This window comes from Pezoporus flaviventris, unplaced genomic scaffold (assembly GCF_033815535.1).
Source record: "Pezoporus flaviventris isolate CSIRO_AGI_PZ_B2104156 unplaced genomic scaffold, CSIRO_AGI_Pfla_v1 ptg000007l, whole genome shotgun sequence".
Classification (NCBI taxonomy): domain Eukaryota; kingdom Metazoa; phylum Chordata; class Aves; order Psittaciformes; family Psittacidae; genus Pezoporus; species Pezoporus flaviventris.
Window position 1 is genome coordinate 29,316,858 of NW_026892555.1, and position 14,664 is coordinate 29,331,521.

General features: G+C 40.9%; 1 protein-coding gene across 1 annotated transcript in view; it reads right to left on the minus strand.

Moving 5' to 3' along the window:
• STMN2 (stathmin 2) overlaps positions 1–14,664 on the minus strand; it is a 39,591-nt gene that overhangs the window by 12,709 nt on the left and 12,218 nt on the right. The window contains exons 2-3 of the mRNA XM_061448244.1: positions 2,766–2,861; positions 1,959–2,131 (exon numbers count right to left, since the gene is read on the minus strand). Of these exons, the coding sequence (XP_061304228.1) occupies positions 1,959–2,131; positions 2,766–2,861 (269 nt within the window). The remainder of the gene's footprint in view (positions 1–1,958; positions 2,132–2,765; positions 2,862–14,664) is intronic.

Consider the following 14,664-nt stretch of genomic DNA (forward strand, 5'->3'; position numbering starts at 1 on the left):
ATTAGGCTTCTTAATTGCTGCCATTTCATTCTGTTTCCATATATTTACTTGAGTATTTGTACTTGGTACAGAGGCACTTCACAGATTGAGTCATTGGGTCATACCCTCTCTTCGGTGTGTGAAAGCTCATACTTTTGGGCAGGTGCTAGTGCAAATGAGTATTCTTTTCACATATGGTCATGTGCTTTTATTGAAATGAATATTCTGGCAGAAGTATTACCTTGAAAGAAGCAATAGTGCTAATGTGTGTGCATTAGGAGCCGAGAGTCCTTGTGTTAGCAATGCAGCAGAAATGGCAGATGCAGCAATGATTCAGCATTCATCTGAATGAATTATTCAAATAACTGAGGGCGAGAATAGTCAAGTTTCACTGCAAATCAAAACTGAGGGACAGGTTTTAAGGACCTATCAGTAATCTGTATCTACTGACTCTAATGGGCTCACATCTCACCATACACCAGTGCAATCACTCCATCCTTGGAAGCAACCCTGCTCTGATCTGACAGGAGTGAAAGGAGAATGGAGCTGTTTTGTTGGAGGTGCTTCATGTGCTGCCTGCGGCGTATCTGCTGCTCCTGGACTTCTGCACATACTTTTGCTGGTATCTGGAGAAGATTCTGGGCAGGTCAGTTTTAGTCACAAATCACTTGTTTCTTTTAGCTAAATGAAAGCCTTAGATACATCTAAGCTTGTTTCATTTTCAGATACTCTCTACCAGGGACTCCATGAGCAGCTGGAAGTGGTTGTGAACTCCAATTTAACTGCTGCAAACAGATTTGCTACAAAATAACATTGATCACCTGGTAGAAGGACACAGAAAGTCCTTCTTTGGCTCCTGAGGCTTTTCTGGCTACTGCGGCTCTGCTTTTGTACCACAGCAAAGATTAACCAGGACGATGTATTACCATACCTTCGGTAGCCATGGCAGCCAGCCATGGTTTTCCTGAAATGGTGCAACACAGCATAAACATTGGGCCCATTACAGAACACTGCCAGTTTTCAGACTGGCAATTCAGGCTGGCTGTGTCTCATTGGCTTTGCCTGTCATCCTCCAAATCATCTGATCTGGAATTTTATCTTCTGAAAAACAACCCAAAAGGAATCTGAGCTAGTTCTGGCTAAGAGCCAATAAAGACGTCTTCAAACTACCCGTCATGACAGAAAGCCAAATATACATTTAATATGGGCTTCCTGCTGCATGCGCCTTGCATTTGTGCTACCCTTTGTGAAGGAGGTCTAACAACCCTCCCAAACCCTGTGTGACAAACTTATCGATTATGAAACAGGTTTTCACCATTATGGGTAAGGTCGTAAAGAAGGGAAGACTTAGTCTGTAGATAACCCTACAAGGCAAACTTACAGCACTATTGAGAGTGTCTGCTAGAAATGCCTCTCTTACTAGTTGTGCTATGCTGGCATCTTCATTCAAGCATGTGGTGAGTGATCCAGAGCACTCTTTATTTAGGGCTGACCGGCCTTCAGACTGCACAAACAGGGTATTTTAGCTACCTCAGGTAGGTCTTGTGAGTAATTACTATGAGAACTACATGGAATCAAGATCTGTCATCCCAGGCAGGAGCTGTTTGAATTGCACGTCCACCTCTTAAACTTAGACACCAGAAGAATTGCACTGGGTTTCAGCAACCACTACAGATGCTCTGAATGAACCACTTACTTACATTCAGACAGCAAGCACATGTATTCGAACCCATGTGGGCCTTGTGTCTGAAGCTGTCTGTATTTTGTGATACATATTTCTCAAGCATCAAAACCACTGAGGTTTGTTTGCAAGCTGCTGAAAGCAAATAAACTCATTTGTCTCTCTAACCGTGTTAATTTTTGTCCATGGATGACACTGTGAGTCAGTAATGGTAATGGAAAACATACCAACAGACAGGAAACTTGGCTCTTATTCCATACACTAAAATTACTAGCGTTTTGTTTTTAAGTAAAGATACCTTTCTCCTCTCCTCTGCAGCCTCCAGCTTTTTCTGGATCTCCTCAAGAGAGAGTTCTTTCTTCTTTGGAGAAGCTAAAGTTCGTGGTGCTTCTGAGACCGGAGATGGCGGCTTTAGGATCAGTTCAAAGGCCTGGCCCGAGGCACGTTTGTTGATTTGTTTCACTTCCATGTCTGCACAATGACATGAGAAATGGTAAGCTCTTCAATTCTCAGCAATAGTGAGGAGAGAAGCAGCACAGACATAGTGTAGGACCAGAAGTACAGAAAAAAATTTAGCATTTTTGCCTTGGGCATTTTAAATGCAATGGCAGATTATGGGCTGAAAACTCATCTTGGGAGAAGTATATTCCATTTTATCTGTAACAGCTTGATTATACCTTAATCTCATAAAGATAAAAATTTACAGCAGTTTTGGAAGCTTATTGGGGTTCTGTGTCATTTCACACCCCCTGTGAGCAGTGCCCAAGCTGATTAATTTTTTAAGTGTGCTTTCATCATTTCTTGGTTTCCTTGGGAATTATGCTAGCTATGAAGAGCTGTAATTCTTAAGTGAGTAGTAGAAAAAGAACAGCTCAGTACAACAGGGCTAACTATATTAATTTAGTGAGTTGCTATGGGGAACAACAGCCAACATCATGGGCAATACACAATCAGTAAATAGTAATAACCAAAACTAGCAAATAAGTGGTTGGATCAGAAAATTATTCACTGACTAATATTATGGACTGGGACGATGACCTGAGTCATTGCCCAGCACCAGCACATTATCTGACCTGCAGGATGATTCCCAGAGAAAGACACTCACCATCATATTTATAGATGTTCATGTTGCGAGGTTCCGGGTAAAAACAGGAGCAGATCAGAGAAAGCATGGACAGCTCCTTCATCTTTTCCTTGTAAGCTGAAATGAGAGATCTTGTTAGCATGCTTCACTTCCCCAGCTCCTCCTGGGGTGACTGGCTGGAGACCAGCAAATCTGCTCTGTCCTCCACCTGGCAGATTTCTCTAGAATATTTACTTTCAACTATTTCTCCTGAACATTGAGCCTTTATCAAAACACACATGAGATGCCCAGTACTGCGGAGACTGCTTCTGATCTCTTGCGTGACCTCAGCCTTGGGTGTAATGCAGACAGCCCTCTCTGGTTTATAGAAAATGAATCTGGCTACCAAGAAATGTGTTTAGCATTGGAAGAGTGCCATGACTCCACTCTCTCCTGGCAGGTGGAGAGACACGATGCTCTTGCAAAAACTCTGACGTATCCAAATGCAATTGAGAACAGCTCTGAAATACTGCCCGTGTGTTGCCATAGTCAGATGCTAAAGACATTATCCGTTACAAATGAAAATGTCAACCAGATAATTAAAAATAAAACCAGAAATGAGGATACATTTATCAAATCCTCTGCATAATATCCTTATTATGCTTAAGTACTTGAAACAAAATTCTTCCTTCCTTCCTTACTGGCCAAAATATGTTGCTTCCCGGTCTAGCATATATCAGCTGATGCAATATAAATATCTTGAAATTTACCTTTACAGTGTTACTTTTATTGACTTTGTAATGCCTATAGGCCCCAGTTGTGGACTCAGGAGGAGCTCATCTAGAAATGGTGCTACCAATGCCTAACCATCATACAGGGTTCTGCATTCACCTTTTCTAATTTCTATCACCCCAGCTTGTACATAGGAAAATTGTCTTGTATCTGGCAAGTCAATGGCAGATCCCAGACTATAGACATCTCTCCTGGGTCCTGGGGCAATACCCTAGCCACTGCCCACACTGCATAATATATTTGTTGAGGGAGGGGATTGTTTCAAAATTCCTCTTGGCATGCACAAATTCCTGCTACTATCAAAATCATATCTACAGAGACAGATACACATTTGCTGCCAGCATGTGAAACATGGCTTAAAATACAACTGCAGCTGAAAGTATTGTATGTAGCAGATTAAATTAATCTTTGATGTTAGTAAAGCAAAATCAGACAGCCCTTTGATGTTCAAACTGTGGATACATATGGAATTGTTATTCAGCTTTTCTCATAGATGCTTTTGCGCTTTCTGAATACCTTTTCCTGCTCAGAAAGGCCCCTGAAGTTAATGAGGGCTTGAGAGACTTTGTGAGCTGCTCAGTATGGTGGTATTTGAATGGTCTATCAGTTTAGGAATGGATTTCTAGCTGCCAGTGGATGGTTGATTAATCTTATTAATTTGTGTAGGGGCCTTTAATCATGGACACCAAATAACCCATCTAAAGGATGTATAACTTTTTGGAAACCACTGAAGAAAGCCAGCATATCAGGTGAAGAGCATACTGAAAATTTTGCTTTCTGTGAACTGAGGTTGTCAAGGAAACTTGGACTTGACAAGGTTTTTGGTTGGAAACATAAGTACCAACTTGCAAGGAGTAACTCAAAAACCCTCCATAGAGGGTCCAACTGATCATATCCAACTAATTATATGTTCATTTAGGCCTCCATCCAACAAAGCATTTACCTGCATGCATAATTCTAAGCACACAGGTGTTGCTGTCCAGTCTGTCCTTTGAGGAGGGCTTGCCCAGCCAGCTGCCTACCCTACCAATAGTCCACATCCTTTCCAGGACAGAGAAGTGGAGTGGGAGCACATGAGTCAGCATGCTGCCCGGGAGGCTGCTAAACCTAAAGTGATAAAGACATGGCCACTGATGACATGAGCTGAAAGCTAACCATTCTTGCACAAGGTCTACTCAACAGCTGCTACAGTGAATACCTATAAATGTTGTTGTAGAAAGATCCATACAAAGCAGCATCCAAGGAACCCTGCCTTTTGCAGCCTTTGTTGTTATTTTTATTTTTGCTTGACATTGAAGGTGTCTGGTTTTCTAACAGCATTTAAAACAATTAGAAAAAGGTCCCAGCTTGCCATCTGCAAAATGTGACTGGAGAAAGGTAAGAAGGTGCTCAGTTCTCTTTCCTTTCAGTACAATAGCTGCACTGAAAGCACACTGGTGAAAAATCATTGTCCTGTTTCACTCTGGCCACTGACAGAATTAGGGTGACTTTCCACGCTTTATAAGCATTGCATTTTTTTTTTTTCATGGTATTGATTTGCTCTCCATTTGTCCTAGCAAATCCTTCAACCATAGCTGGAACTTGGCTTGAATACTCACAGAACGTTCTGGAGGCTTCTGCAACCCTGGGAACCAAGATACCTGCTGTGTTGACAAATACTGTTTTTCCTGTTGGAGACTTTAGAGCTGAGGGCCTCAAAGGAACTGAAGAACTACACACCTCGTCAGGGGTCCAACATCAGCATGGTGACAACCTCTCCCCTTTGACCAGGCAAAGAACAGCTTATTTAGCAGCACTGAGTAGCAGGAGCCCTGCTTTGCTCAGCTGTCCTTTCTTTAAACTACCATACATTAAAAATCCCCAAAGCACTAAAATTAGCCCAGGTAACGATTTGATAAGAATGGCTGGCCCATGTCACACAGGTTGAACAGTGAGATAACTGTGCTTTCTGAAATCCCAAGGAGTTAGAGTTTTAGCCATGGAAGACTGTTCTCCCAAAAATAAATGCTCTTCTATTAGAAAAGCAGCCCACTTAGGCCAGAATGCGAACTGCACAGCTGCTGCATAAATGCAGTCTGCACAGGACTTCTTGTGTTAACTGAAGTAGGCACAAAAATTATCTATCTTATAGTGGAGCTTTTGAAAACCCTTGAAGACAAGCAGTGATTGCAACAATGTTTATTTTCCAAATGTGTTTCGACTGGCTTGCTAATTACATAGCTCCTTGTGCAGTCATGTAGGGGACATATTCTGTTAACTGTGCAAGTTAAATGAAGTAAATGATGGTAATCGTAATACTACAAAAGCTCTGATAGAGAAATTGCTATGAAAGAACAATGTTGATGAAAGATGGCAACAGAATCCTCTAGTTATATGCAGCAAGATTGAAATGTTTATATGCATTAAAAGCTTCAACATTGGGTAAGAGCAGAATACTGATTTTTGTTAAAACCAGAAGAGATTTCAGTATTCTTGCAGTTTTGCTGTGAATATCCTAGTATTTACAGGTCTTCTTAAATTCTAAAGCTGTGTGACTATTTCAGAACCTCATCTACTTTTTTTTTAAATTCCTCATATTCAGAGTTGCAGAGGAAGCCTTAGAAATATTATCTAATCCCCTCAAAAGTTTCGACAGCTTCAGAGAAGAAAGTCAGATAGCTCTGAAACTCAAGAATACATGATTTTTTCTGAATGAGTCCCAAATGCACCTTAATATTAGTGTTTTAAGCTATTTTCTCAAACTATTTTTAACAACCCTGTTTAGAAACTGTGAAACCACACCCTGTGTTGGGTGAACATTTCCATGCTCTTTGTGGGCTTTCTACTTGCTTGTCTAGGTAAGATCTTCCACATGCTTTCAAGGGTGCCAATGCTACATCTGTATGAGCAAGCAGGGTAGGACAGCAGGACTGGCTCTCCAGAGGGAAACAATATTAGGGAGTCCATGCCCATGCTGTATGGATTTTGGGATTCTTTCCTTTAGACTGATCCAGTCCCATTAATGCCTGCAGCATGGCGGGTATAGTGCTAATGCACTAATGCATAACTTCCAGTTTCATTACCCACCAAGCAAAACAGTTTATGTCCTTGGAGATTGCTCTACAGTGTCAGCCAAAGCATGGTCAGCTGGGGTGTTTGATGATTCTCTTTGAAAGTGCTCTCCTGATGTCAAATAATATGATTATTCAGATACATTCCATATTCCTCTACAAATGACAGAAAATTACTTCATTGCCAGTCCTGAAGCTCTTTGCACATTGAGTGAAGCTAATAAGGAAAAGTGCCATGTCTGCCATTAGAAGTCAGCAACCAATTTTTTGTTGCTGGCAGACATAGAAAGATTAGGGAAACCACTGGTAAAACCACCCTGTCTGTTTTCATCTATAAACCAGTAGTTATAAGGAATATTATACAGTTTACACTGTAAAATGAAAATCTGTCCTGACTGACAGGACACTGGCAATTTGGGTCATATTTTGTTCCTTGGCAAAGCACTGCTACGACAGATTGCAGTGTCACAGCAGAGACAACATTATTCATAAGCAAGACTATTTTTAACACATGAAAGCAAGAGACATAATTGTAAATGTTACTTATAATTAATATCTGATGAAAGCAAATATATTGATTCCTTTTGCCTTCCTGAATCCAGTCCACATATAATGAAGTGTTACTGATTTTTGATGGTTCAAGTCCTACCAGCAAAATGGTTCTTGAAGTTGTGCACACCTGGAAGGAAACAGAAACTGGCATGTTGCCCATGGTCAAAATGTGAGCTGATAATATGGCTCAGCCCCATGTTCCCATTCCAGGTACCTGTGAGACAGTCAGATTTCTGAAACCAAACTGAAATCATAGAATCATAGAATGGTTTCAGCTGGAAGGGACCTTAAAGATCATCTAGTTCCAAACCCCCTGCCACAGGCAGGAACACCTTCCACTAGACCAGGTTGCTCAAAGCCCCATCCAGCCTGGCTTTGAATACTGCCAGGAACGGGGTATCCTGCTTTGCTTTCTGCTTTGAAAGAAACTGCAGGGAGTAAGAAATAAGATTAGATGAAGCATCTTTACTGCAAGGCAGAGAAGACCTACTACACCCATCCTGTACAACGATTTCTCATGGATGTTATTGACAAAGCAGTCTGCCGCAAAATTTCACTTTGTTAATGCTCCTTTGAGATGATAGAGCTTTTGGTCTGTCAAGACAATGCTTTAAGTCATGAAAACCCACATAATTTTGTGAACACCAACAGGTACAATCTTCTGGCCAGTATTTTTGTTTTTGTTTTAATAAACTGTTTCAGAAGTGTGCTGCATAGTTTTATGTCAAATGAAATGGTGTTATATGATCATAACTGTAATTGGTTCCCCATAGGTGGTGGAGTATTTGAAAAAAGCTGCATGCTAAGTGTTTACAAAGTGGTGAACTAGTACTGGGACTCATATATGGGACTGGGAGAACTAAAACTCAAGATGGGGCATGACTGACAGGGATCCTACATATCATTTAATTTTTAGCACTTGTCTGAAATGTGTGAGTTTGTGGTCTAATACTTAAGACAGCTAGTTTGCAGCAGTCATGAAAGCTTTCATTTTAGTCAATGGAAAGATGAGCATCACGAGGGAGTGACTGGTCCAGCTCCAAGAGATAAATGAATTAGGTTGTTTTAAGGCCAGTGAATCTCTGTGTTGTCACAAAACCTAAGGATGTTGAGAGGCTTACAGAGTTGTCAGTAATGGAGGGAATGAAAGCAAAAGCCCCTGCAGTGAATACATCTTATCCATGTTCAGTCATGAGTGATATCTCATTTTGGTGGTTCACAGAGGTGGGGCTTATTTTGTTACCGTCTCTCTGAAAGCAAAACACTTCTCAACAGAGTATTTGGTGTGAGTCTATCTCACTACCTTGAGTATGTGCTTTTCCAGTCTCCCCAACGAAAATAAGGTTGCTTTAAATTGTACTCACAGAGCATGGGCTCTTTAATGCCCTAGAGTCCTCAGCTGTTTCACTGGTGGTAAAGGTGCCATGGGACCCTCACCCGGGTGGGACCAATCATTGATGGCTAAGTCTTTAAAATTGCACTCTTCATATACTACAATGCGATTTAATATAGAGATGAATACAGAGTTTTGGTCGTGTCCTCTGTCCCTGAAATTCTGGATATTTCAGTATCTAGGCCATAGAGTAAATTGGTACTATGAAAAGAAACAAGAAACAGAAAACAAGGAATAGAAATTGTGTATGATTGAGTTTTCTCTGCCAACAGTGACTCCAGCGTTTCCTACCTTATGTCCAGAAAATGTATTATTTGTATTATTTCTATTTGTGTAATTTTCACTGCTGAAGCAATGAGAAAACCCATTTACTGAACCCTGACTGTTATAGTCACCTGTGACATGAGTTAATGGGACTATTTTGTTATGCTAATGCAATTGCATTGTCAAGATTTTAATGGAAGTGTTTTTTTAATAATAAAAAAATAATTGATGTTGTCATGGTTACCCAAAACAAACAGTGATACAGATGCTTTGCCATAGTCACTATTACAGAAACTTGGGCCAGATTGTACTGTCTGTTTGTAGAAAGAAAAACTCATACATTTTCTTCCAGTGTGGAAGGAATATAGACATGTGCCTGTCCAGAGCTTGTCAGTGAACTCAGAGACATGACAGCCTCATCACACAGCATGCTGGTAGGCATGGGAAGAGCAGACAGGAAAGCTATGGGTAGGCTTCTCCTTCTCCAGCTCTGCAGACACTGGTCTGTAGCAGTGGCAGTGGCAGAGCCAGGTGCTGCACTCTGTCATCTGAGCCATCCCTCTGGGGAGCCAGTGCATCACATCAGCATGAGGAAGCCCCTGGCAGTTCAGTTCCAGCAGTCCTTCAGGACTGAGTGGAAGGGAACGTAGCCCACTGCTAATACAGAGGTCTGTGACCCTCCTGAAATCTATTTAAACTTCAGGGAACTTCAGCCAGGGTGAAAATAAAAATTGCAGTGATATTTTTTTTCCCAAGGGGAGAAGACCTCCTTCTTTAAGGTCTGCTTTACCTTTGCAATTTGCTCAAGGCATCTCCCACTATATTTCCTTCCTCACCTCCACACCCTATCTTCTTTCTCCCAATTTTCCTCCCATAGAGTTTTTTTTATGTAAGAAAAGATGTGAGCTACTAAAGCAGACTTTGAAGACAATGGAGAGGATGAAAACTGAGGAATGAACTCAATGGCTAAGACACCTTTATTTCCTGATGGCTAACTGAAAACAACTGTTCAGTTTTTTGCAGTGAGAAATTTAATCCCTGCTCTTCAGATGCTTTTGCAGAATGCTGATGTTTAAGATGCTGGACTTACACCTGCCTTCATAAGAGGCTACCTCAGCCATAGATAGTTCTTACTATCACCTAACTGTGAAAGTTGTGCAAACATCCGTAGTTTGCAAATCTTTAAGGCAGCCCCACCCAGTAACTGTTCTACTATCTGCTGTCTCCTGTATTCTAAGGAAGCACTAAAAACTATGGAAATTCAGCTATGGGATGATGTGAACCAAAGAGATTTTCCTGAATGTGAACTGGATGGAAAAAGGGAGTAGGCTGTTTGGTTAGTCTGTTTGACTCACCTTACCTGCTTGAGACCTGGTGATGGTTTTGTGTATATACCTGCACATGGGAAAAACAGTCTCTTTTGGTATTGTAGCAAACTTGGCTGTGTCATGTCTGACAGAAAAATTCTGTTTTACTTTTAGTTCAGGACTACTGATACAGTAATAACAACAATTCTGTGCGTATTATTCTGGGTCTGATCCTATAATTAATTTTCCTGTTCTCAAGAAAAATCCCTATCCCCTGAGCTATCACTCAGAGTCTTGTATGAATGATTTAAAAATAAAAACCTTAATCCCTGGAATTTCTGAACGAGCAGATTTGCTCTTCATGATTTAGTGCTCACTGTGTGAAAAGTTATTTCCTTCTCATCGTATACCTGAAGAGTTGTGACACACCCTTTCACCAGCACACAAAGCCATTAAACTCTTTTACTTCTGAGACAGGTTAAATACAAAATGGCTTAAAAAGCCAGGTATTTCACTCAAAAATTTCCGCTAGCATGGCTTTGAAGATGCCCTCTGGTAAACAGCACTGAACCAGAATCTGTCTCCATGCAGGCTAAAAGCAATGTTTTCAGGGATGCTAATGTCCATGTATAAAGGCCAGAGAAGCAGAAAGCTTCTTAGAGATGCTCCTAACACACCCACCCCAGCTCTGTTGTTCACAGATTATCTGGTCTCAGGATGTCAGAGATTGAGGCTACCACCTGTACTAGCCTGCCATAACAGCAGCTTGCTTCAGGACTTCCCCGCAGCCAGACAACCACGAGAGGTATGATACTTCCCCCAGAAGTGGCTGTGCAGTGCTTAGAAGCCCCTGGAGCCATGCTGTTTCCTGGCTGCAAAGCTGTGGTGCTTAGTCTTGGGGCCATGCTCATGGCTGCAGCACTAGGGAAGGACTTGCAAAGGAAGTGGTTCTTCAGTGTCCTTGTCAGTGTGGGGTGGACTGTATTACAGCTTGGAAGGTGCAGAGCCTGCAGGCAGCCTGCTTTCCGCCACCAGCCCTGCCATGTAGGTATCAGTCACCACACCACCAGTGTGCCTACACTTGTGCTGATCCAGGCACGGCATGAGAAGCGCAATTTTGAGTCCTTGTGTTAAGCACACTAGTCTCCCTTGAGTACCCAGCAGTCAGGGACTAGGAGATGGCTGCTGTCTCCCAGTAAACTCTTAAGGTGATCTTATTGCATGGTGTGAACACATGGAGGTCCATCTACCTGTGCAGTGCCTTCTGCACAAACAAGTTGGATGCCAACACCCCATGCCAAAAAGGTTATGGTGTAAACGATAAAAGACAGGCAAGGGATGCTGGGGGAGAAATTACTCAGAGTTGAAAAAACCTGCCTCAGGTCACAGACCCTCTCTATAGGAAAACTTAATGGAGAACATAGGTCTGATTTCTAGAGTGACACCTCCACTGGCACAGGCTGTCTCCTTGAGAGTGCTGCTGGCAATACTGGTGCTGGCTGGTGAAACAGCCCCTAGAGTGAGGATGCAAATCAAGTATGATGAAATAAAATGGCAACAGTTTAGTTATAAAGCCTACTATGATCAAACAGCATCTTCCCAAGGTATGAATCATGCTACGGCTTATGTTTTAGTGCAGTAAGACTGGGCTACTAGAGCAGGGTGTGGCAGAGCTGGCTGCCAGTCTCTTTCATTTTTCTGATTCTCTCCTTCAGCCACATGTATTTGGAACAGTGGCATTTACTCAGTTTTTCATAATGATCTCTTCAGGGGCTTCCAGTGACTTAATTCTGCATCATCTTGATCCTTTTATATAGTCTCAACAAACTCTTCCTGGTCTTGTAACATCTGGCCACATGTCACCTGCTGACATTGGATGTTTTTGTTCCATGGCAGCTGTGTATTATCATGCCTAGAGAGTAATGATATAATCCTGGCATGTTGTCAGTCTTCACAATAGAAATAGGAGTTCTGCTGCTGTTTCTTTTCATCTGGACACAGTAGATTCTTTCTGTATTTGTACTGGTATAATTTCACATTATGAAATGCCATCCCCTGTCTTTGGACTGAGATCACTGTCAAAACTGTCCTAAGAGCCAGACTGAGCTTCTCAAGAGAGCAATTTTTTAGCAAGCTGGGCTTGTTCATCCTGGAGAAGAGAAGGAGAAGAGAAGGCTGCGTGAAGACCTCATAGCAGCCTTCCACCATCTGAAGAGGGCTATCTATGAGGATGCTGGGGAGGAACTTATCAACAAAAACTGTAGGACAATAGGACAAGGGCTAATGGGTTTAAAGGAAAAGTTCATGCTAGATACAAGGAAAAAGTTCTTTACTGTGAAGGTGGTGAGGCACTGGAATGGGTTGTCCAGGGAAGCTGTGAATGCTCCATCCGTGGCAGTGTTCAAGGCCAGGCTGGACAGAACCTTGGGTGAGATGGTTTAGTGTGGGGTGTCCCTGCAAACGGCAGGGGGGTTGGAACTAGATGATCTTAAAGTCCTTTCCAACCCAAACCATTCTGTGATGCTATGATTCTATGTTCTGAAAGCAAGACAGTAATGCAGCATCAAGCAAAGGAATAGCATAAAATCCTTCAGCAAGTAAGGCAATTTAGAAAGAATGGATAAAAATATCCAACTTTTTCTGTTTTCATCATTCAGGGAGTCTTAGCTGTTGTGTACCTCAAACAAGGGAACAGAGACGTATTACTACAGTTCCAGTTTTCATAGACAAACAGGCTGGTCCTTGTCATTTTTCTGGGACCAGATACGCATGTGGCTTTAACAGAACAGTAAGTCACATACAAAATGTGACTATTTTTTATAATTCATATTGGGCTTGTAACCACAGCCCTCATTAATACACATCCTGTGCCACTCCAAAGTACAGATATCTTCCAATATTTTAAAAATTGTGCTTTGAAACTATGAAGGCTAAAATATGAGTTATTCACAACTCAAGGCTCAGAAAACAAGAAGCAAATTCAATTGCAAGGTGCATTTTTCTTCCTTTAGGCAAAGAAAATACTGAGGGCAATCAGCTAAGTAGACACTTGTGTTTACATTATATGGGATAAATGCAATTATAATTTACAGTAGGATCGGACTTGATCTTTACATTTCAGTAAATGTATTCCTTGCTTGCTGAGTCATTCCACTGAGTGCAGAACCTACTGCAATTATTTTCACACCATAATTATCAGGAGAATCAATTTTACAGACAATATGCTGCTGTGAGGGCTGTGAAAGGTACCCCTCAAACTAATTATTTTATGTAGACTAGAAAGCCCACCTTACAGTGTCTGAATAGCAGACATATAGAATCATTCATTATTTAGTTTGTACATATGTTTATACATAAAAATATATACATAGATAGCTTTTTATATATGTTTATTGGTGGATTTAGAGCAATCCACATGTATTTAATGTACTTGACCTAAAGCCATGTATGTGTAACTGCATCTTTATTCTACTACAATCACTCTTTCTGGCTGCCACGACTACTGACTAAATGTCAAAATGCAAGACAATGAAAGGAGACAGTCTGAAAAATCCAATATTCTTCTGGGTTTTGAATGGAATTTTAACTTTGTGAGACATTTTCAAATAAGGATGTATCATCAGTTTGAATAAAGGCATTAGTTTGTTTTCTGTACACACTCGCAAATGATGTATGCAAGTAGATTACTTAAAAATGAAGGGTTCCTATCCTTGCAATAATACAGACAATGGCATACACATTATAACTGTGTTAATTAACAATAGTATTTAAAAGCTGAATGATCTTAGTAAATGACAAAACAAGCTCTTAGTAAATGACTCTAAAGTTTCTGTATAAAACTGTATTAGAGTTTGCCTATTTACGGAATTTGTGTTTGTGGAGGATTTTGATTTAAGCCCAAGGAAGTACCATAATTGAGACTGTGTCATGGGTACCCAATAGTCTCATTTATACTTTGGTGCTTTATGTCATATGGTTTAATTCCCCTTTTTTTCATAACAAAGATTACAGAAGTTTAAATGCTTTTATACAAATTTAAGAGTCTACTTAATTTGGTATATGTGGGAGCAAGGGGCTGTATTTATTTGATTACAAGATATTCCAAAGGACTGAATTTCTGGGTCTAATTTAAGGATGTCTCCCTAGGAGGAAGCCTGTCAAGGGTGTGTTTATTCCTGGAAAAATCTTTTCATTCAAAAATAATGTCTTTAGGTTTCGAAGGACTTTGAAAGCACTGCACAGAGTAAGCAAAAATGAAATCAACTCCCTTATCAACCATGCTGATATGAAGCAGAATCTGTAAAACTCATCTTTTCATTTGGCATTACCTCCTAAACTGTGGGCAGCAGAATGACTAGGGAAAGGATTTTTTGGCAGGTCCCCAAATCTAGAAACTGGGGCTACTTCTAGATATTTCATTATTCAGTGCTCACTGTGAAAATTTATTTCACAGCAGTTAAAGACATAAGATAATTTTCTATTAGTCTTCTACAGAGCCCTCAAGAGGACACAAAAACCCAAGTGAAATTTCAGATGATGTTTCAGTCTATGTCTACATAAACCCATAATTGTCAATGCTGAAA